Source organism: Hypomesus nipponensis, chromosome 24 (assembly GCF_054491055.1).
Source record: "Hypomesus nipponensis isolate SF chromosome 24, ASM5449105v1, whole genome shotgun sequence".
In the NCBI taxonomy this organism is placed as follows: Eukaryota; Metazoa; Chordata; class Actinopteri; order Osmeriformes; family Osmeridae; genus Hypomesus; species Hypomesus nipponensis.
In genome coordinates, this window is record NC_140384.1 from 2,378,372 (window position 1) to 2,401,473 (window position 23,102).

Here is a 23,102-nt window from a genome sequence, read left to right on the forward strand (position 1 = left end):
GAATTTGTCTGGGTTTTTCCTTCAGACAGAGATGAGTAAAAATCAGCTGTGTGCAGAAGAGGAAGCATGAATTACATTTAGACTACACAGAGATTGCGTTCTTTGTTGTGAGAGTTGCAAAGATGCACTCCCATCTTCAGTACTTCACCTCAAACGTTCCATTCCCAAGTATGGAGGACACAAGAACTGTCTTGTTAGGATCAAAACAAGGCAAAGTAAAAGAGGGTTTCTAAAACTGTACAAGAAACATTACACTATATATTGCTACAGGGTATAAATTGGGAGATGACGAGTCTAACAGACACACACACACACATATATATATATATGAAGTAGCATAAAGAACCACAGCCTTGTCTAAAACAAGTACATAGTTATTGTAGCTAGCCTGCAAACATTTGCACAGTGCTGTGTGGACTGTGCAGGTGGTCTTCTGACCGTATCACACAAATACTGACAGCGTTTTGAAAATGTCAATTAAAAAAGTGCTACATTACTGGCTTACTGAAAACACTTATAATTGAACAATTATTTTAAAAAGCTTGTTTGACAATACAGAGTAGGAAAGAAACACAAACTTCAAATGGACAGCTTGGTAAAGACTGGAGAAAGTAGATATTTTCAGTTGTGTGAAATCGTATGCAATTACTGCTTCTTAATAATAACAAAATGTTGTTATTACATTTAAATTAAATTGGTTGAAAATACAGAATATAGAGTTTATGTTCCCTCTGTTGTCTGCTTCTCTATCATTTTCCAAATCCACAATGGTGCATGAAGACAAGCTCAACACAAGATGTCTTTCTCTGATCCCCTCAGATAAGAATAAACACATACACACAACCCTCATAGTTCAGTGCCCTTGCAGCAGCAACATTACTGTTGATACACTGACTGATACACTCACAGCACACACACTGGATCACACACACACACACACACACACACACACACACACACACACACACACACACACACACACACACTGGAACACAAACACACTGGCACACACAAGCACAAGCAGGCACAAGCAAATGAAGAATCGTTATACTCTTATTTGTTTTAGTGGAACACTGTAGTGGGGAAATGAGAATATAGCACTATTAATTGTGTTTGTCTAACCCTTAAGCAAACTCTCACAGCAATCAAGCTGTCATGAGAGCCCCTCCTATCCATGGTACATATAAGTGCATCACACCCACTCCATCCCCAACTGAAACACTAGCATCAGTTGGGACTCAACAGTTACATATAAACAACACAATTACAGTATCAGGAGATAAGAGATCTGTGGTGTGGGTTTCATGAGGATGTGTTTAGGCAAAGTAGGACAGTAGGTATAGAACAGAATAAGAAAACTCTCTTCTCTTTCTACAGTTTGTTGTTGTTTCAAAGGGGTACATTAATATTGTATTATATCTGTTATCTTTGAGTTTGCTGTTAAGTCTGTCAGACACTGTGCATATGGTATTCCAAAAAGGAAGTAAAGACATCAGGCTAGACTGAAGTATAAAGTAGTAATAGGAATAATTTAGGATTGGACAACGTATAGAAGAATAGCTATAATTACAGTACCAACGCAGTGAGAGACTATATAAGCCACATCTTCTGTCTCCTTGTTCTAGCCTGGTTATAGTATAAAGGGTTGCACTGTCATATATATTAAGTCTTAATATTTATTAGTATAGTCCAAAATTCTAAAAGGGATTACAACCAATCCCTCAGAGCTCAAGATATCTATTAAAATGTCTGTATCTCCTTGCAAAGGAGATAAGATTAAAATGGCTAATGAGAAAAAAAGGCTACAGTTGACCTAGTCTATGGAAAATCTAAGAAACTCACACAGATGTACTGTATGTAGTGATACATGTATTGATTTCCCCGACCTCCATCCTGAGATCCCCAATGAGATGGAGACACCCAGAAACAAATTCATTCTCTTGTGTTCCTTTACAATGGTGCGGTGGAAAGCTCAGTAACAAATATGGGATAACGTTAACCTGAGTTATTCCAACAGTCCAAATACAAAAGAGATAAAGTTAGTGAAAAATAAGTGTTTCTATAATAGATATTCTGTAAATTATTTGTATATTAAATACCAACCTTTCGTGTGAAATATGTGTAGATGTTAAAAATCTATTCGCTAATGCTCTGTCAAGTATGTTAAATACATATCTAGTTTCTAGGAGTGACCTAGTTCTAGACCTTGGAAATCACTCTTCATCCAATTGCTTCCTTCCTCAAACTGTAGACAGGTAAGCTATGGGGAATCTCCCACCATATTCTTTCCTCATAAAAATCTCTTCCATCTTTGTACAGGAAGCTCTTGCCTCCCTCTCTTCCGCCTCATCTCGAGAGCAAATGCAAAACCTAACTCTATTTAGCGTCTCCTGACACATGTAGGCTAAATGAAGAGTCTCTCCACATCTGTCTCCCCTCCCTCCCTCCGTCTCCGCTATCTGCCGAGGAGATCAGTGAAGGTTGAAAAATAATGGGGAAATGTACACCTTGCCACAGTCGCAAACAGTCACCCACTTGGCTTCACACTTGAAGTCGAGTACCCCAAATCACCTAAACAAAGCTATAGTGGCTGAACCGTGTCTGGTAGGTTGAGCAGAGTACAGAACACTTCTGCTCAGGCCATCTCAAGCAACGCCCCAAACGTAGGCTTTTAAAGGATGAGATAGAAGCTAACCGCCAATTGGCTCAACTAGGGTCAGACGTGTCACAAAAGGTCGTCATAGTCAAGGAGCTTGGAGTGTTGGCGAGTTTTCCACAGGCGGAAGAGACGGAAGTCAAAGTACATCTCGATCATCTCCTTACCTGGGGAGAGAGGGACACAAAGAGGGAGAGGAGACGGACAAGGTGAGGATGAGTACTAAATCAATGCAGGGTCTGCACAGGCCAATTTCCTTCACAAAGAAATTAATGATCAGGTGGGTGGAAGAATCTGCTTTAGAATTGTATATGTGCCGGCTCTTTTTCTCTGAGTTGTCACTTTGATCTGCCTTTGTCATTAGCTCAACCACAGTTCAAACTGTTCACAACAGACTGATTGAAATGCAGGTGTTCTGTCTCAAGTAGTCAGCTTGGATGGGTCGATGGTAAACATAAAGAAAGAGAGAGAGAGAGTGGGAGAGAGAGAGAGTGCGTGAGAGAGAGAGTGCGTGAGAGAGAGAGTGAGAGAGTGTGTGAGAGAGAGAGGGGTGGAAAAGGCCAATGGGAGTGGAGGAAAACTGTGTAAATAATTACAATTTAATTGGCAAATAATTTGCATGACATCAATAACTGTCAAGGAGATGAATGATGAAGGCTGTGTCCAGAGCTGTAGTGGGTTTGCCCATAAACATTATATTTGTCTACTCCCTACTGTCTTTTTACCTGTGTCAGGACAGCTAGACAGGCATGATTAATGCTTACTATTACCATTCTGGACGCATGCTGCACAGCAGATAGCATGTGGGAAAACCAATATGTACTCAACACAGACAGAATGTGCGTGCAGTATGTGTGCCTGTGTGTGTGTGCATGCGTGTGTTTTTATCCATGCCCTGTATGTGTATGTGTATGTGTATGTGTGAGGACTAAACCCTCACCCTGTGCAGACAGTTCCAGTGGGGACTTGAACTCAATGGAGTACGGCCTCATCATCTTCTTCAGATTTTGAATAAGCTGGAGGGAGAGAAAGAGGGTTCAGGATTTCTCATGCCTTCATACAAAAAATGCCTTCATACAAAGCCACGGGGGTGTTGTCTGCATTGAATAAGGAGAATCTTTAGGGACATTCAATAATTTATAACTCCCAATACAACTTGACAGAGATAAAGATAAAGGTCAACAGACCACTAAACCACTGCAAACATTCTAGAATTCTCAAGGCAGAGTACCGTCAGTAAGTCTAGGGGGCCAGATGAGAGGACACTAAATGTAATTTATGTGTGTTTTATTGACTGAATTATAGGACCACGAAGAATGGCGGTCTATTTTTGTGCATGCAAGCAAGAAGATTTCTTGTGTGTGTGTGTGCATGCATGTGTGTGCAGTACAGTATGTGTACATGTTTTGTATTAATCAGTAGGATTCTGTAGGTTTCTGTAAGATTTTCCTCTCCTCTTCTATCCCCTGCCCTCTCCTCCACTTGCTCCCTGTGGTCCACATCATCCACCGCCCCATGGGGCACTTCACAGCCAACCAGCATGCTTATCTTGAAAGCGTTTCCTGTCAGCTAACGTCACTGAGGCAGTGATGTGAACAGAGACTAGATCAATGCCTTGGACTTATGGAGAAGTGGTAAGATGGGAAATCTAAATCTATATGAGAGGTCAAAGGTGAAAGGCCCCAAAGGGATGTGGCGTAAATCTCATCCCAATCCACCTTTACTGTGTCAACAACAAGCAGGCTCACAATTATAACATGACCTCTACAAGCTAGGTCACTGTTTTCAGGTCTAAGGCCACTATGCAGCAGCAGAAAATCTTGCGATTCTTTTGACACAGACAGTCCCAGATATGGTTTAGTCATGGCAGGTCAGGTAAGAATGTTCAAACCATCGTGCCTTACAGAACACATATTTTCTCTCTTCCTTGATACCCTCAGAAACAGGTTCCTCTCAGGAGGAGTTTGAGGGACAGAAAATATAAGAAGACAAATAACAGCCGAGACAAGAGCCATGACAACAGACTAGGTAGGATCTAGGAGAGGGGCTTAGATAGGTTGGGTGGGCCTCCTCCGAAGCAACCGGTCTATTAATAGAGTGATGACTAAAGCTGGCAGGCTCCCCAGAGGCGCGCAGGTAGCCGAGGAGAAGAATTGTTAAATGCAGCAAAGAGAAGCCCACTTTGTCTCTCTCCTTCTGCAACTCGTACAGCCCAAAGACTACCGAGCAGCTTGTAATGTCAGAGGGAGGGACGACAGTTCCTGCCTCTGTGAGCGAGGGCTGAACTTTTTGTGTGCGGGAAAGGTACCTTTGGTGGCGGCAGGGATCTGTTTTTGTGCATGTAGTGGAGTGTGTGCACGTGTGGTTGTGTTTGCTTGAGTAAACATGCCGACTGGAACACGTGCATACACTTGCATTCACAGGTTTGACTTCATTAATATTTAAGCCTGTGGGGCTTGTGTGAGTGTGTTTGTGATGAAGGGAGGGAGAAAGAGATTGGATGTGTGTGTGTGTGCGTGTGTTTGTTTGGGTCCACATCATGTATTTGTGTGCCCTATGTTGTGTTATTTTGACTCAGATGAGAGGCAAGGGTCACAAAGTACATGCGTGCTTGTGTATGTGTGTAAAATGCTCACATGTGGTTGTGTGTGTATGTGTGTGTGTGTGTGTGTGTGTGTGTGTCGATTGTTAGCAAGCGGTGAAAGAGGCTGCTGTCTGTCACTCTGACAGAGCTACCGGCTGTTATGCTGTCAGTCTATGTTTCGCCACTCCCTCAGTGTGTGTGTATGGTATATGACAGTGTGTGATGGCTCTGTCCTGCTGCTCTTCCTGATCCTCACGGCCCGCAAGCTGACTCCAGAACTCAGGCTGCCCATCACATGTGACAGGCTGACAGCAGGCTCAGTAGAGAAGCAGAGGACAGGGTGACACAAGAGTCCCTTATGCATCCTAATACATGCTGTAGGATGATAGGCACGATAGACACACAGACATACACAGTTACACACACGCACACACATACATACACACATATGTACATACACATGCACACATACACAGACATACACCAGCCACCCACACACAATAACGCACACACAGACAGACAGACACACATACACACACACACATAAACTGCACCTTTTCTCCATTGGCGCTCCCAAGGACATAGCAGCCCATGATGTGGATGAGGTTGGGTTCAGGGTTCAGCTTGCTCATCAGCCTGCTGAGTCTCTTCCAAAACCTGCCCACAGGAGCCAAGGTCAACACTTCACTTCCTGTACATCTTACACAAACAATGACAACAACGGGCATGAGAGGTAAGAGCTCTTACTGAGTCATGTCTTCCTCCTTTTCCACCTTGGCAAAGGTGGCAACTTTGTTCTTGAGCAGGTATAAGTGTCCAGGCCCGCCCTGAAACAGTGCTGCTTGTATTTAGGTGACTCACTCAGATCTATGGCACTGTGTAAACTCATCAAGCAGTCCTCCATCTCACCTGACAGAAGATGAGCATGTTCCAGATTCTACAGCCTTTCCTATAGGCAGCCAGCTTCTTCTCTATCTCCTCTGTAATTGGATATAAAGGGGAAAGGGAGAGAGTAAAAGAGTGAGAAACAGAGACAGTGGGAGATAAGAGTGAGATAAGAGAAACAGAAAGAGTGTGAGAGAGAGAGAGAGAGAGAGAGAGAGAGAGAGAGAGAGAGAGAGAGGGAGAGAGGAAGGAACAGAAAGTTGCAATTTATTCTGCAGACTTATGCTTTTGTGTAAGTGTTCCAGGAGTAGAGGTCACACATACAGAGGCAAACAATGACTCATAATACAATGAACTAGTTGATTCAGAGGCAGTTTCACAGTTTGTTACTCACCAATAATATCATCAAATGTAGCGTGTTCGTGATCCTAGAGACAGGAATAGAACCAAGAAATCATACTCTGAAACATCACTCAGCATCTCACTGCATAATAAACATTCAGATTTCATAACTGTAGAATTTTTTGAGAAAGAAAATTACATTCTGGGGAAATGTGATTTGCTGATAATGTGATATACAGACACTTGTATCAAGGGTATATCGCTGATTACAGAAAATGAGGATGAGAGCTACTCACATAGAGGATTGGGATGATGGAGGGGTCATCCCTTCGGATTATATTGGGAACGTACTCTGCCTTGGGCACTTTGGAAGATATCAGCTGTAACAGACAAGGCATGGACACGTCAGCTAACTTGCTCTAAAGTGGCTCTACAATAGCATGGAGTTACAGGTGTATGAAATATTCATACTCAGCCAGCCCACTGGTTCTTTGATGTGTGGGTTTTGAGTAGAGCTGTCTCACCATGATTTTGGGAGGGATGAAGTCGTCTCCTTGGCATGCTGCTTGCTCCGCCTCTCTCTCCTCTTCCCAGTCGGTGTCCTCGCACAGCTCTTCATCTAACGCCCCTGAGGAGGCCTGCAGGTCCCCACCTGGCTCACACACACACATACACACACACACACACACATAGAAGAACACACCCCACACACAAAGACATAACACACACACACGCATGGAAGAATTCACCCATACATGGACACATGCACAAGCACACACAAACACAAGAACACCCCCATGCACGCGCGCACACACAAATATACAACACACACACGGACATGATGAAAGGAGAGTATACCAACAAGATTAGTGGAGCACGCCGGATCAAAAGCATTGTGCACCTGCTCCTTAGAGAAAAACATCAAGTACAAAAGCCGATGACAACAAACCAAATACACAGCTCTCCCTGAAAACACAACTGGCACAAAGACAACAGGATGGAGACAGAGATGATGATGAGAATGTAGATGAGATCAGACAGGCACAGGCAGACCGAGACAGATCCAGGACACAGGAAGAGGAGACGGATGGTGGAGAGGTTGTACGAGCCGGATAGAGGGTCACAACGCCTGGCCAAGAGACATGGGATGACGTGTATGTGCATTGGGTGTGCATGCATTTGACTGGCTTGTGTGAGTGCCTGAGGTTTTTGTGTGTCTGTGTGTGCATGTGTGTGTGCTTGTGTGTGTGCGTGTGTATGGACTCACTGTCTCTGGAGTCATGGAGAGAGTCAGGCTTGATGGGGGTGGGGTCACTCCAGGAACGGCTGAAGCTCTTGGCACGGCGTTCGGCGAATGCTGACGAGCGAGCGAGGGGGAGAGAGAGTCACACACACCACACAGCAGTGTCCCCATTTATACATGCATACACACCAATCACCATCCCAAACAAGCCCATACACCATCATTGATCAAGAAAATCTTATTCCACAACCCTTATCTGGGAGCCTTTGCTTAGACAAGGAGATCATTAACATTATGATCTTGCGAGTTGAATGAAAACCCAGAACCAAAACACCATAAGCCATGCCACACTTATGGGACACATGCTATGCACAACCAGAAGTGTTATCCAGCACAGAGGATAACACACAACCCAATGTTCTGTAACAGATGTCTGGTGCTTACTCTGTAGCAGTAACATACTAATGAAGTCGATCACACATGCTATGATGGTGCAGGTGACGACACACACACGCTCAAGGAGACTCACTCTGAACCTTGATCCTGCGACTGCCCACCATTCTGAGGTGCTTCCGGAAGTTTCTGTCATTAGGGAGTAGAGAAAGCAGGAAGAGAGGGACAGGAGGGTCATGCCGGTTAAGACAGGTAGATACAGGGGGAAGAGAGAAAGTATTGAGAAAGTGTTTATTCCCGTATAACAGCTTTATTGTTGTTTACGGGCCTTAAAAGGGATGAGTGTTGGAAGTTATTCAAATAGTACCTGTCATCCAATTCACTTCCATTCACTTGAACATCAAATCATGATATTTTTACTTTTTCAGAGATTACCTGTATATATCAAATGTTACTCGAGGGCAATAAATAAAAAAAGAAGTGAAAATCAAGTTCTAACCCACACACTTAGCTTTCCTTACACCTCTTTCTCCTCTGCTCAGTCTCTTACCCCCTCTTTTATTCTCCCACTCTGTTCTTCCCTTACAAATCCTCCTTCTCTCTTCCTCTCTCCCTCCACCATCTTCCTTCCTCTCTCTTCTTCCCTCTTCTTCTCTCTCTCCCTTCGCCATCCTCTTTCCTCTCTCTTTCTCCCTCTTTCTTCCTCTCTCTCTCCCTCCACCCTCCTCCCTCTCTTCCTCTCCCACTTTGACTCTCATCACAGCTGGCCCTTATATATCAAAAGTTATGATTCATGTCCAGGATAAAAAATATCCTATATATATATACAGTACCAGTCAAGAGTTCACATTTTCCCATACATATATATATATGTATATATACACACATACATACGTGAGTGTGTGTATTTGTGTGTGTGCGTACTGGCAGCTAAATATAACTGTCATCGGGTCACCATTAACACTGTCTGCCTTAGTAAAGGGAAGACAAAAGGAGAGGAGGGGAGGAGAGAAGGAGAGAGGGGAGAGAATAGAGGGTAGGATAGGGAGAGGAGGAGAAGGGATAAAGAAGAGAGGGAAAGACGAGAAGGAAAGAAAGAAAGAGAGAGGACATAAAGGATTGAAACAGCCCTAACTGGCAACAACTTGGATAAGTGACCCACTCTGAAAGGTGTTTTTGCCATTATCAATACCTGCTTGTTTGACTGGTATCAGAATTATTCTCAGAGTTATGTACCTAGCACTGGGTGTTCCTAATACACAAAGTGCAGCACTGAATATCTGTTTTAGCGTTCTACTTAATGGAAAGTGTTGCTTCAATAATCTCATTACAATTTTACAGTTTCCTATTTTATTTTCTCAAAATGCGTTATGTGATATGCCTGTGTTTTTCTATTTGTCTTTCATATAAACATCCAGAAAATTATATTTATATTTTTTATGGGTTACAGAAACAGCTGGTTTGTAAAAATGAGATATTATCGTGTCACAGAGCATCAAAGACATGGAGCGCTGATTAGACTGGCGGTATGAGAGGACACGATGCAGAGCCGGAAATAGAGTAGTGACTCACTGAGTTCTGACAGATTCAGGGTGTGTTGCAAAAGGCGGACTTCAAGTATTTAAAATAACCGCCTCGACTCGAATCACGACTATCAAAATAAGTTGTTTTTCTTGAGTATAGGTTTAGATATACCTCTCAGTTGAATCGCCAGTATAAGACGTTGTGAAGTCAAACATTCATCCACATAGACCCATCTGTTTGATGGTCTAAACTGTATACATCCTTATGTTAAACTGGTCCTTGTAACAAAACCTAATGTCGACGTACAGTGTAGGACACTGTAGACTTTCCAAATGGTGTTTCATATTCAAACCAATGTCTCAGACATCACTGGTACTCTGACGTGACATTGTGTATGGAGTACATCAACCTTGAGAGAACTGTGCTGCACTGCCAAATATTGATTCACACACTCCTTGCCCCATTGGAGAGCAGTGAGCTAACTTGTGCTATTGATGCACTGTACATGGTTACACATCACTGCACTCCAATGTTTAAAACTGATTAAAACTGTCACAGCCAGCAGTAAATTGTCACAAGCTGACACACCGCTGGCTATATTGCTGGCCAGCCTGTGGTCTCATATGTTGCTGTGCCCTCATACCCCACCAATGATTGGGTGCATCATTTGATAATTCCATGCCTCCATTCACACACCAAAGTAATGTCAACACACACACACATAAATACACACAAGCACACACAAACACATGCACACAGAAACACAATTGACAAAAGTAACAGTTATGCTAAGATAACCCACAAACCATTTATGAAAAGACTAAACAATCAAGAACCAACCGAATACAAGAAGGAGCCATGAAGATCAAGATCGACAGGTCACTTTGGCAGGGTCCTTGGATGGAGCCCGTGTGTATGTGGGGATTGTTTATGTTTGTGGGGGTGAGAGGGGATGTCATTAGGGGGAGAGTCAAGGTGGGGACACACAGGACAGGACAGCCAGCATCACGATACCTCTCCATGGTGGCAGTTGCCTCCTGTTCCCTTTTCCTCCTCTTTTTCTCGGCAATGCCCCGGAAAGCCCTGGTGGGACGTGTCATAGTGTTAACGCCATTGGAGGACCGGGGGCAGGGGAATTTGGGGGTGAGGAATCTAAGGGTGTCAGGTTGGGGGGGTTCGAGCGAAGGGGTTAGTAGAAGGGGAATTCACCAAAGGGGAGCGGGGTGGGGGGTGAGCCCGGAATAGCACAACAAGACTAGTGGGTTAGAGTCAACGGCACAGGTGCGTGTTATCCGACTAGACAAAGATGGTACACACACAAGTAATAAAAAACAGGCACCATGACCACACCATTGACTAGAGACCAAGGGGTACATTCCAGACAGACAAGGAGCCACAGGGGTGGATAAGACAGGAAACTGCCCATGTCATTGATCACATGTGTGTTTGTTGTGTTTGAGAGGGTGGGTGTGAAGACACGTTGATCTCAGAAGGAGATAGGCTTTGACAAGATGCCAAGAGGAGTAACCGTCATCTGTGACAGCACATGTCAGGGTACTATCCATGTCCTACGAGCTTGGGTTAATGGCTGACAGAGAGACAGTTGATGAGAGCTCTGCGTACCTGTCTGTGTGTGTGTGTGTGTGTACAGTATATGTGTCTGTGTGTATAAGAAAAAAAGAAAAAGAGAGAAAACAGCAAGGGAAACTGAGAGGGTACAATCTCTGGGGAAATGGGGTGTGCTTGCGTCGGTTGCAGATGGGTATGTTTCCAGGCTGTGAATATCAACACCCTGTATTTTTGTACGCCCTTCAACTGGTTAGCTCCTGCGATTTCCACACAGCAGAAGTTAGTAGTAGTTGGCTAGCTCTACAATTTACCGGGGCTAGGTCTGAAATCTAGGAACAAAACGAAACACAGCTACCAGCTGTAGGTATATGCAGGTAGCAACGCTAGTGCTAAATAACTATTTAGCTGGTCGGCTCCATGACACCAGGTAAGTAGGGCTTGTGAGACTGCTCACCAAAAGAACGAAGGGGATTCCACTTGTCCAGCAGATTGAGACATGTTCGTAGGTACCTAGCGAAAAGTAGCCTAAACTTTCCTAGACCTTTAGCTACAGTACTAATGCTAAGGGTTCGCTGATATCGCTGTCTGTCTTACTACAACGTTGTATATATGCGTTGTTGCTAACGTGTGCGGACGTTATGATGTTAGGCTAGTACTGAGGTCCCTTGGTGCACACAAGGCACTTTTTGTAAGCTCCTAACCCGCGCAACAGAACGTAAAATCGAATAAAAGCAACGCAATCTCTACCGAGACAAACCTTTTGACACCAACGATGTCAATGTAGGACCAATATTTGAGGGATTCTAAGGGGTGGGAAACAATAATAAATAATAATAATAAATATATATGAGAGAGAACAAGGTTGTGCTCGCCAAAGGCAAGCACACCCAACAAGAATAAAAGAGTGTGCAAACAAGAAAGAGAGAGAGAGAAAGGAGAGGAGCAAGACAGGAAATACTTTCTAAAGGTTCCTATGTTATGCATGGTCTTCAGTATACTGAAAGATGCAGACTACCAATAACCCATTCAAGGCACTGTACCAATCACCTATTCATGTTACTTTTTACTTCTGGGTGAACACCAGTGACATAACTGCATTTCCAGAACCCCCTTCCAATCCTACAACATGTCCTCTCCTTGTACTTCTGTACTCTTCACCATTGTGTAACTGTGTCGCCGTGAGCAGTTCTCTTTTTCCTTGAGAACGCTGGAAGTCATTTTTGTATTGCAATGCAAACATTCATTAGTGTCTGGGATCAGGATGGAATTACGGTCTAATCTTGAGAAGTTACAGTACAGAAACAGTACACCATTTCCTGAACTATGGCCTGCCATGCCCCTACCTTGTCTGATCAAGTAAAAGTAGATACCTGGTAAAAGTCTTTCAATCAATACAATTCAACCTGTTAATCACATGATCCATGGTTCTGTTGTTCACGTCCTCAGTGTTTGTTGCTTTAGTGGTATTTTTTGGGACATTGAGCAATTCTATCTGTTCCTCCATAACTTCAAACAGTCAGCCCACTCTGCCCGACAGAGAGGGAGGTTAGGGTGAGGACCACAACGAGACGAGCAGCACACAGGGGGAGAGAGACAACGGCTAAACACAGGTTACTGTAACCATCTGAGGGTAGTAAGGAAAGAAGAAGAGAGAAAGAGAGAGAGAGAGAGACAGAGAGAGAGACAGAGAGAGAGAGAGAGAGAGAGAGAGAGAGACAGAGACAGAGACAGAGAGACAGAGAGAGAGAGAGAGAGAGAGAGAGAGAGAGAGAGAGAGAGAGAGAGAGAGATGCAGAGCTACTCACGATATACTACAGGAGCAGGAGTTGTCCATGTGGAAAGTAAAGAAAGAAAGAAGAAATAAAAGTTAGATGCTTAGGTTAAAAGAGGCAGATAGACAGAAAACTGTGTACACTATAAACAGCGGGGTACAACCCAGCTGTCCATCCATGGAGAGATATTTCAGTAAAGCCAGATAAGAACACTATAAAGATAAACTGCAGTGGGTGTAACTCCTTACTCTGTGAACAGTTCTGCTAGCAATTAAGTGTTTGTTGGCATTATGCATTAAAAGGTTAAAGACTTCAAACGCTATGGACTTTCATTAAACGCAAGCAAATCAACTCAAACACATTATTCTACAGAGAGAGAGTGTGGGTGGGCGAGTAAGGGAGTGAATGAGCCAGTCAGCCATCCACCAGACAGACAGACAGCCAGCAGGTCAGCAACTTATTGAGTGAGAAAGAAAAAAGATTGAGAGACAGAAAAAGATGGAGAGAAAGGGTAACAAAAACATTGGAGAGATGCAGTGGAGATGTGGAGCTTGGGATCCAAGACGACAGGGAAGAAGAGGAGGAGAGAGAGAAGACAATTGCACTGGGAGGGCATTGTGTGTGTGGGGGTCATAATTATTAGCTCTCAAGACAAGTGATAATTAATCAGTCAGTGGAGTTGAAACCGGGGAGAGTGTGTGTGTGTGTAAAAATAATTAACCCACTGGGGCGCCTCACACACTCTGGGATCTTTCAAGACCGTATGCATCATAAAAAGTGTGTGCGTTTATGTGTGTGTTCTATCCCATACTCACGCCTGCATGGTGGTGGTTGCTGTCTGGAAGCTGAACATGTTCTCTTTTGGAAACCAGCTATTAGGATTGTCTTCTGCAAAAAGTAGAAAAGAAAGAAGGGGATCAGCAAACACAAAGTGTTTCCCCTTGTGGGTGGCAACCCTTCACATTTTTGGACGCCAAGGGATTAACTGAGGACGAGAGGCACTTGGGGGAGAACAAGTTATGTAAAGCCCCCCTCCCTCCCTCCCTCCCTCCCTCCCTCCCTCCCTCCCTCCCTCCCTCCCTCCCTCCCTCCCTCCCTCCCTCCCTCCCTCCCTCCCTCCCTCCCTCCCTCCCTCCCTCCCTCCCTCCCTCCCTCCTTCCCTCCCTCCCTCCCTCCCTCTCTCTCTCTCTCTCTCTCTCTCTCTCTCTCTACCCCTCCCTGTCTCCCTCCCTTACTCCCTCGCTCCCTCCCTCACCCCTGTCCTCGGTGGAGCACCGGTCCTCGCTGTACATCCTCTCCAGCTTCTTGCGTTGCTTCCCTCCATCCCGAGGAGAGGTGTCCAGGTCCAGGGACCGCTGGCTCTGACACGGAGCCCGGATGCATGTCACACAATCCGGGCTGCAGTCCTCCCGGGACCCCCCTCTCCTCACCCCCCAGTCCCGGATGTTGTGTGCGCTGCCTGAGCTCTGGAGTGGCTGAGACTGGGACGACCCGTAGTGGGCTCCATGGTGATGGTTGCCGCGGGAGTTGGTTCCCCGATGGTGGTTGCGGGGCTGTTGATTGGCCGTGGTTTGAGATAAAGGCCCCTCCCTGGAACCCTTTAGCATCTCCAACTCCAGGCTGTCGGCGCTGCCACGGCCCCCCGGCATGCCTCCTTCTCTGGAGATAGTATAGACCCGCGCTGGCTTCACGCTGACCTCTGGGCACCTGGGAACAGGCTGCTCCTCACAGGAGAAGCTGCGCTCCACAGAGAGCCGGCGCTTGGAGGGGGCTGAGGCCTGGAGACCACTGGGCAGTGGAGGGAGTTGGGGCTGGGGATGGAGCCGAGCCTGGGCCTGGGCCTGGGCTTGGGCTTGGGCTTGGGACTGGAGCTGGGACTGGGGCTGGGGCTGGGGCTGAGTCTGTGGTTGGACTTGGGCCTGGGGTTGGATGGTCTTGGCTACTGGCTCAAAGCGACTCTGGGGACACAGGCTATTGTTGTGGAGGCGGCTGATGTCAGGGGACTCTGTGTCCTGGCCGATGAAAGTGTCGGACAACAGATGATCTGGAAATAGACGGAGATGGTGTGAGGGAAAGAGAGAGAGAGACAAAGAGACAGAGAGAGAGAGAGAGAGAGAGAGAGAGAGAGAGAGAGAGAGAGAGAGAGAGAGAGAGAACGAAAGAGTGACAGAGAGAGAGCAATTGAGAACAGGAGAACGCTGTTTATTTTGTGCACTCATGGCCTTGGCAACATGTGAGTAAACACTAGCAAGCCAATAAAGCTTTAGGGGGATGAGACTGCAGATAAAATGGGAAGAGATAGATGACGGAGAAGGAACACAGGGGAGACTAAAAAGGGATTAGGAAGGATGAGCTGGTGGGCAGACAAGATAAACAGTCTTAGACTCTCAGTTTAGCATGCCCGTTGCCAAAAAGCCACAAGAAACAACTTCAGAATAAAAGTAACTTATAAGGGAACACATTGTAGTAAACTGCAGTATTAAAGTACTTCCAGGACTGTCTGTACAGTACAGAACGTTACCTACCTGACCCGTTGCGGTTCTCTGGATGTGTGTGAGACAGGTACTCTCCGAAAGCTCTGGCTGCTCTGCAACGACAAGCACACAGTGCGCTGATTATAAACAGGGTCACTGTTAAAAGCAGAATGGTGTCAACTGTCAAGTGACTTATCTTCACCCATTCTCTGATTGTTCACCTGAAAATGGGTTCATTTGGCAAACAAAACACTGCCCTATGCAACTGTGCTATACATCACCACACACTCGAACAGATTAGGCTATTACAACCAAAAATAAACTGCCTACAATTGGCAGTTATGTTGACAACTCCTACATGAAGTGGGGCCACATGCGGTTATTGCAGTTTTGATTGGTTGCTACTCTCTGCGGCTGCCAGTAGGCCACACGGGAGTAGAGGTATGGAATGATCCACTCCCACCTTCTGTCATACCACCAGTGCAGTGTGGAAACACACACACACACAAATGCTCAACATCAGCATTTAAACATATAATAACACAATGGTTTCATATTCCACAATTCTCCCCTGTGGTGATATTCATGGGATTTTTATTGCTGAATAAACAGAACTGTGTTACTACAAAGGGTTCTCATTTCATCCTACAACGGTCAACTTCTGGTCTATGTACGCTGCTATGCAATGTACATTTACAGAATGTGCGGTTTACACAGAAACATCACATTCCTTTTGGTTGACTTTACAGACGAAGAAACTGCTACCAGAGGCTGCAGGCTTGCCCCTGATTGAAACAACTGACTTCTCCCAGTTACAATCAACAATGTTGTGTTCAAATGCTGGGCTTGACAAAAAACACATATTGTTGTTCTTTGGAAAGAGGATTCCTACAGTTGATCGAAATTGGTTTCCAATTGAGAAACATTCATAATCAAAATCAAATACTACCGGTAGAGGTTTGTGACCCAACACCCAGACCTCCTGTATAGTTAAGTTTTGCTAATTGTCAAGAGAAAAAAACAACGAACAAAGATATGCAAGTTGTTTGATTAAAAACAGATTACCGGTAAACGCTCCCAATCAAGCAATCCTCCTACTGTTCTAGCACTCCCATTGAGATTGGCTGCAAAAATGTACAGTTATACTGTACACACACACTCATACACACACACACACACTGTGAAAGATACGCCGTGCAGATAATCATTCCTGTACCCTCCTTAGATTGTGCACGCTCCCCATCCCCATATCTCGGGGGGATGTTGGGAATAAGGATTGCTGTGTTTCTGGGGTAGCAATGCTTCCCTGCAACAATATTTTGAGTAATTAAATATGAGGCATGTGAGGCACTTTACCGCTTGACAGAAACTCCAGCAAGCACTGAGGAAAGGAATGAGGAGAGGACAGGAGGATGCAATCATCCCTTATCTGTCAACCCCTCCTCTGCCCCGCTAGAGAGAATCCCAAAGAGCTGTGTAGAGAGTAATGGAATGACAAAACATATTTCAGACTTACAGGGAGGAAAAACTACTGTACTCTCTGAGAATTCCTAGCAGGGCCAAAGCCAGTATTGAAAAACAACCACTGATGTCTCTGTTACTGCTTCTGCAGACTGTTCCACACCTCTGCCGGTCCCGAGACACCTGTGAGCCTTTTCCTTTTGCTGACCCTTCTATTTTTCTCTCTCCTCTTTCTTTCTCTGAAGGGTTAGGGTTAGGAATCCAAATAGTTACAAGAAAGGGTCTATTCATGGAAGTGAAAACAATTGACCACCAAGGGAATGAATCTGTCCCTATTCTCATCACTCCGAATACTGATTAAAGAACAACTCAAAACGTTGCTCTTTCCCTGGCTATTCAAACATGAATTATGCATGAAGGGAAGTAGCATAATAGAGTAAGTCAGCATGCCACTGGCTCTTTCGCTCTCTCTCGTCTATCTGTTGATTGACATAGCTCAGTGTTAAAGCATTCGACCACAGATCAAGAGGTTGTGTGTTCCAATCCCCTATGTGTAAGTTGCTTTGGTTAAAATTGTCTGCTAAATGAATTCATCATCTTTCTTTCCACCTCTATATTTTTGATGTGTTTATCTCTATGCTCCTTCCTGCCTGCCATGCCCTGGTGCTGGCTGTCTTTTGGCAGGTCCGTAGTGTGCTCTTCAACATGTTTGCCACCATGTGACGAGTTGAAAAAAAGAGGAGTGGGATATTGGAGCGAGTGGAGGAGTGGGCAGAAGAAGAAACATGATGATGGTGACAAGGGGAGATGTGTTTTAAAGACCAAAATAGAAAGTAATGAGAGGAGGGGAGGCACTTCACATAAAAGAAGAACTGAAAAGAGGGATTCTAGAAGAAAGGAGATGCCTATAGCTGGATGTTCTGTATCAGCTGACCACACGCAGTTTATTTTTCAATCGTTCTTTCCAAGAGAGTATGCACACTAATGTATGCACACTACAGTAGAAAGGCATCAATAGTGTGGCCTGTAGACCAGTATATTGTGCCCAGATGACAAATAAAACTAAGCTTCAAAGACATGGAGGTACAGGGAGTACAAAGGTTTGTGTGGTCTAATACATTCAGGTCTATTAGACAAGCTCTATAGGGTCCTCTACTGTCAGCCCAAGTGTGAATGTGTCTTCTCCACCGGTGTTCTGAGTGCCCCAGTGACACTGTGTTCTTCTCTGGGCTGTAGTCATTTGGGGGGTGGTGCTCCTCTCTGTTGTGCCATATCCACACATCGCCACTGTGCCTCCCATTTCACATTTAGTCTATAGCTGGATGTTCTATATCAGCTGACCACATTATTTTTCGATAGTTCTTGCCAAGAGAGTATGCACACTAATGTATACAGTAGAATTACATCATTGTTGTGGTTGTTGTTTGGTGTAATTCGTCTCTGTGTCTTGCTTTGTGTTCTTTGTGCTTTTAACATTTGTATCCCCTTTTATCCCCTTATTCCCTATGTACTAATGCCCTGCTTTGTTTAACCTGCTTGTTTTTGTAGCTTTTTTTCTGTATGTTGTACTGCTGTGGTTGTGTGCCGTTGTGCTTCTTAACCTGATTTTATGTCATAGCCCCCTTCCCTCTCCTTTAAAAAGCTTCTGCTTTTTGTCAGGCCATCACTGAAAATAAGAATTTGTTCTAAATGATTCTGCCTGGTAAAATAAAACATTTAAAAAAATCACTAATATCATCTATTTTGGAAAACACCCCACCCCCCCACCACCCACCCTCGCAAACAAAAACAAACTTTGTTCTGTTGAAACAACAAACTGACAAACGAGTTGGTCATTTAGTGTCACTTAGTTTCTCTACCTTGGGAAGTTGGATGGAAGATGGCGGATTTGGCAGGCAGACGATAGACCTCCATCTCAACAATGACCAAAAAAACCTGATATTAGATTTGCTTAAAAAAAGAGATTCAAACTCATAAGAAAAAAAAACACAAAAGCACAATGCATTTTGCCTTGACGAACGAATGAGGTCAGACATCTCAAATCAATTTCCACTTAGCCTTCGACCGTCTGTGCTCATCAGCGTTAGCACGCACACAAGCCGACTGATGAGTATGTATTGTTACTTGTTGACCTGCTGTATCCTTCTCTCCATCCAGCGTCTGCTGATCCACAGTGACACGGACGGGCATACTGTAATTACATAGATCAATGAGTCCCAGGCACCCCACTATCTCTCCCTGTACAGTATCATTACAGTCTCGGCCAGGGAGTAATCAGGGCAATTACAGCAGGTCGACCCTCCCCACGGCCCTGCTCTGCAATCCCCAGCCACAGAAAGCAGCCCCCACTGTACTCTCTATCCTCTATTGCTGCAGTCAGTCCGACTGCAAGGAGACACACATACAAGCTTTTTTTCTGGGATATCTTCTTGTTTCAGTGTGGCTGCAAGGTGTGAGAGCATGCCTGAACACATACACACATGCACACGCAAACACACAGTGCAAATGCACAAACATACACACACTTTTAGCATGTACACACATACAGAGGCAAGGTTGGGTCGAAAGGGGGACAACTTCATTATGCGGTGCTTGCTGCCAACAAAGACTCTGCACTTAGCCTCCTCTTGTGTGCTGGCATGGTTGTGAAAAGGTCTGATGAAATGTACAGTATGTGAGGATTTGATCCCAACCCACAAGTGGCTGGCAATTTCTTGTATGTTGATGTATACAACCGCAGCTGTGTATCCAGCATGTTGTTAGGATGTCTAATAATTTAGAGAAGAGACCAGCTGTTCAGTATTCCTCACCCAAAACCATAACTGGAGTTAATCTGCTCCGTGAGGCCAGCACTGATAGTGGTCACACAGGCTGGAGTGAATGTGCATGTGAGTGTGTGTATGTGCAAGAGGCCGTGAAATCCCCCTTTTACCACAGATATAACAATTATGGCAAAATTGTTCTCTGCCAAAACAACCCCTGGAAAAGATTCAAACAAGTAATGTGATGAAGAGTCATGTGGAGGCAGTATTCATTTTGGGTTTAAAAATGAAACCACACATTGAAACACAATTGCCTCACCTTGTTCTTTTGACCTCCCCACATCTAAATTCAAAAATATCCAGTGACACCGTTTTAAAACGGCCAACTATAATAGCTCTCTTTCTCAACAAGGACCAGGAAAAAGGTTATGAGGAGGCAGTTGCCTTTCACGGAAAACTTTGAGACGGTCCTTAACTGAAATCGGTCTCTCCTTTTCTCACTCAGCTCTGTGTTAGACTGGCAATACACATACACAGTACATGAGAATGTACTTCCAGTGCCTCTCACTGATCTCCCCATTCACATGCATCTCCAGTTCTCCATTTGAAAAGACAATCAACTTCATCTTGGCTCAATTTATACTCCAACTTTGCCAAATAATCTCAACCCAGCTGAAAAAAATAATGCAGTAAATAATACACTATATTGCCAAAAGTATTCGCTCGTCTGCCTTCACACGCATATGAACTTGAGTGACATCCCATTCTTAAACCAAAGGATTTAATATGATGTCGGCCCACCCTTTGCAGCTGTAACAGCTTCAACTCTTCCAGAAGTGCAGGCTCCGCTCAAATTCATCCCAAAGGTGCTCTATCGGGTTGAGGTCAGGACAGGTGCAGGCCAGTCAAGTTCATCCACACCAAACTTGCTCATCTATGTATTTATGGCCCTTGCTTTGTGCACCTGAATTCAATGATTTGGATAGCTGAGTGAATACTTTTGGCAATATAGTGTAGAATGCTCCAGAATACATTAATGAACTTGTCTGTTTCCACCAGGATGTTTTGTACCTATGCGGTGCCTGGCTAGGAGACGTACAGTCTGCGAACACAGGTTCATAATCAGAACAAGTTGTTCTGTGTGTCTATCCTTAAGCAGAAGTGACCTTCCAGACCAGGCATCTCAGACTCACTGTTTGACAATGAACCTGAGTCACCACTGTCTCGCCCGATGGCAGTGGCACAAACTCGTCACAATAAGCATTGAATTACCAAAATGATTTGCCCCAGTAAAGCCATCTGAGTAGTTTTGAACCATTTAGAGCCTAGGATTGCATTCTCTGGCCTTCTTCTGAAACAGACGAAGATCTCAATGTTGATTCCATTTAACCACCGCAATGATAAAAAAGAGGATAAATAATTAGAAAAGACACAAGGCTGAAACAGCCTTACATTAGGTACACAAGTCCAGATAATAATAATAAATAATAAATCCATCTCCAATCAACAGACCATAGTCAGAGAGAGGGCTGAAGTGACGTGTGTCCGAAATGCATATGAAGTTATAGATCATGAGTAGGGGGTCTTCCACACAGGGAGTTTTATTGTTTAAAATGAGTAAATTGCGAGTGTAGAATACTGACACAGCTGTCTGTGGAGCTACCGTGCAAGCTTTCAGAGCAAGAGGAATAAACAGTGTTTTTGGGTTGCAGTCCAGTATGTGTCTCCTTAATACTGTGATTCCTTCAATTTATGGCATGTTGTTGTGAGGGTGTGAGGGAATGAGAGAGTAAGAGAGAGTGAGAGGGTGAGGGAGATAAAGAGAAAAAGTATTAGAAAAAGAGAGAGAGGGAGAGAGGGAGAGAGGGAGAGAGGGAGAGAGGGAGAGAGTGAAACACAAGTAAAAACGAATGCATGCACTACTATGTGAGTTGTATTTTAACAGCAGAAACTGTATGTGTCCAAGACAAATTCCTGCGGGATAATCAAATCTAATCTTAAAACAGAGAGAGCAAAAGAGAGAGATTGTGAGTGAGTGCACAAAAAAAAGAGAAGGACAGCAAGCATACCAGTCCAAACGGATGAAAAGGTCACCGTGTTTTTCATGGACGTGTGTCCGGTGAAGTCAGTGAGTACTCTGCATTCCACTGCCACGTTACATGAGTCAGTGTAGGTCTTAGAAAACATTCTGTGTGGTTTGACACACAGAGGTGTCAGGTCATGACTCATGACTGACTACATGTTTAAAGAACACTGGTCAAGTAACATCACATACCATGTGTTTATTTGTTTATCGATGTCAATCTTTTTTTGTGTCATGTACATGACTGACACACAAGCATTATAAATCCTACTTATTTTTTTTATATTTCACTTTTATTTAGCCAGGTAGGCTGGTTGAGAACAAGTTCGCATTTACAACTGCGATCTGGCCAAGATACAGCATAGCAATACGACACATACAACAGAGTTTCACATAGAATAAGCAAGCATAACAATTCATTGTTAGCATAACAATGAAACAGTTTTATTACTGTTCCATAGAGTCTGCTCAATAAACCCCCTGCATAAAGCAGCTGTGTAGTAAAGTAAATCAAAGATAGACTGCAGTATTGATAGTAAAATAAAATTTAAATAAAACTAAAATAAAGGGAAGAATTGTTGGATCTGATCAAACTGGAGATGAAGGATTTCCGTATAGGATACGGTAGGCTACACTACTTTGAGGGCTTATGATTGTATTCATGGACTAGGTGAGGAATATTGAAAATACATTTCTAACGCTGTAGGCTATATATATTAGTAACATATTATCAAATAGCCACATTGATTAACCAAATGTCCACACTGACCCGCAATAATAAAACCATACAATTCATTAAACTTCTAAATAATCTGGATGTACATTTTCTGAATAAAGTGGAGGAATGTATAAAACACTTTTCGCATTTATAACTTGCCGCTTCAGCATCCAATCACTGTCATATTCTGCTATACCTGTCAGATACTCACCTAACTTTTGCAGCCACAGAAGATATCGCATCGTTCCTTAAATTCTTCCTTTTGGACACTGCAGTTCCCATGCTGAAGTGGAAACAACACAAAAGAAAAAGCAGATCATTCCATCCACGGGTTGGCAGAAAATAAAAAAGAAGAAAGACACGTACAACATAAATAAAAAACCTTTTTCCCTAAGTCGTATTTATATGAATTATTTCACTAATTATTCAGATCGTATATCTAAATTGGAGACCAGTGTTTGGCTGTTCGCGCAGTGGCAGAGCAGAAAAACATGCTTCACTGGCAGCATCTGCCCGCTCCTCTCGCTCTCCTCTCCACTCCTCGTTGACTCGTGTGGCGACGAGGGGACAGGAAGGAACCTTCAACCATAAAAGGACTACCTTCTTAACATATAATTCTGCAGGGCAGGTGTGGGT

The 23,102-nt window shown here is 44.1% G+C and overlaps 1 protein-coding gene across 1 annotated transcript; it reads right to left on the minus strand.

The window, feature by feature from the left end:
* Nucleotides 1–2,725: 2,725 nt before the first annotated feature.
* Nucleotides 2,726–22,974, minus strand: nsmfb (NMDA receptor synaptonuclear signaling and neuronal migration factor b). The gene is made up of 16 exons (XM_084690651.1): nucleotides 22,678–22,974; nucleotides 15,494–15,555; nucleotides 14,882–15,012; nucleotides 14,224–14,809; nucleotides 13,784–13,856; nucleotides 10,642–10,710; nucleotides 8,240–8,292; nucleotides 7,735–7,824; nucleotides 6,992–7,119; nucleotides 6,764–6,847; nucleotides 6,520–6,553; nucleotides 6,150–6,220; nucleotides 5,988–6,067; nucleotides 5,795–5,897; nucleotides 3,597–3,672; nucleotides 2,726–2,823 (listed from the first exon to the last, which is right to left on the minus strand). The coding sequence occupies exons 1-16, from the start codon at nucleotides 22,746–22,748 to the stop codon at nucleotides 2,726–2,728; spliced, it is 1,809 nt and encodes a 602-aa protein (XP_084546777.1). The 5' UTR covers nucleotides 22,749–22,974.
* Between the last annotated feature and the right edge of the window lie 128 nt (nucleotides 22,975–23,102).

Coding starts and splice junctions, on each gene's coding strand:
- nsmfb (XM_084690651.1), bottom strand. CDS start 22,748: ATGGGAACTGCAGTGTCCAAAAGGAAGAATTTAAGGAACGATGCGATA. Junction 8,293..10,641: donor GCAACTGCCACCATGGAGAG/GTATCGTGATGC, acceptor CCCTAATGACAG/AAACTTCCGGAAGCACCTCA. Junction 5,898..5,987: donor AAGGAGGAAGACATGACTCA/GTAAGAGCTCTT, acceptor TCCTGTGGGCAG/GTTTTGGAAGAGACTCAGCA.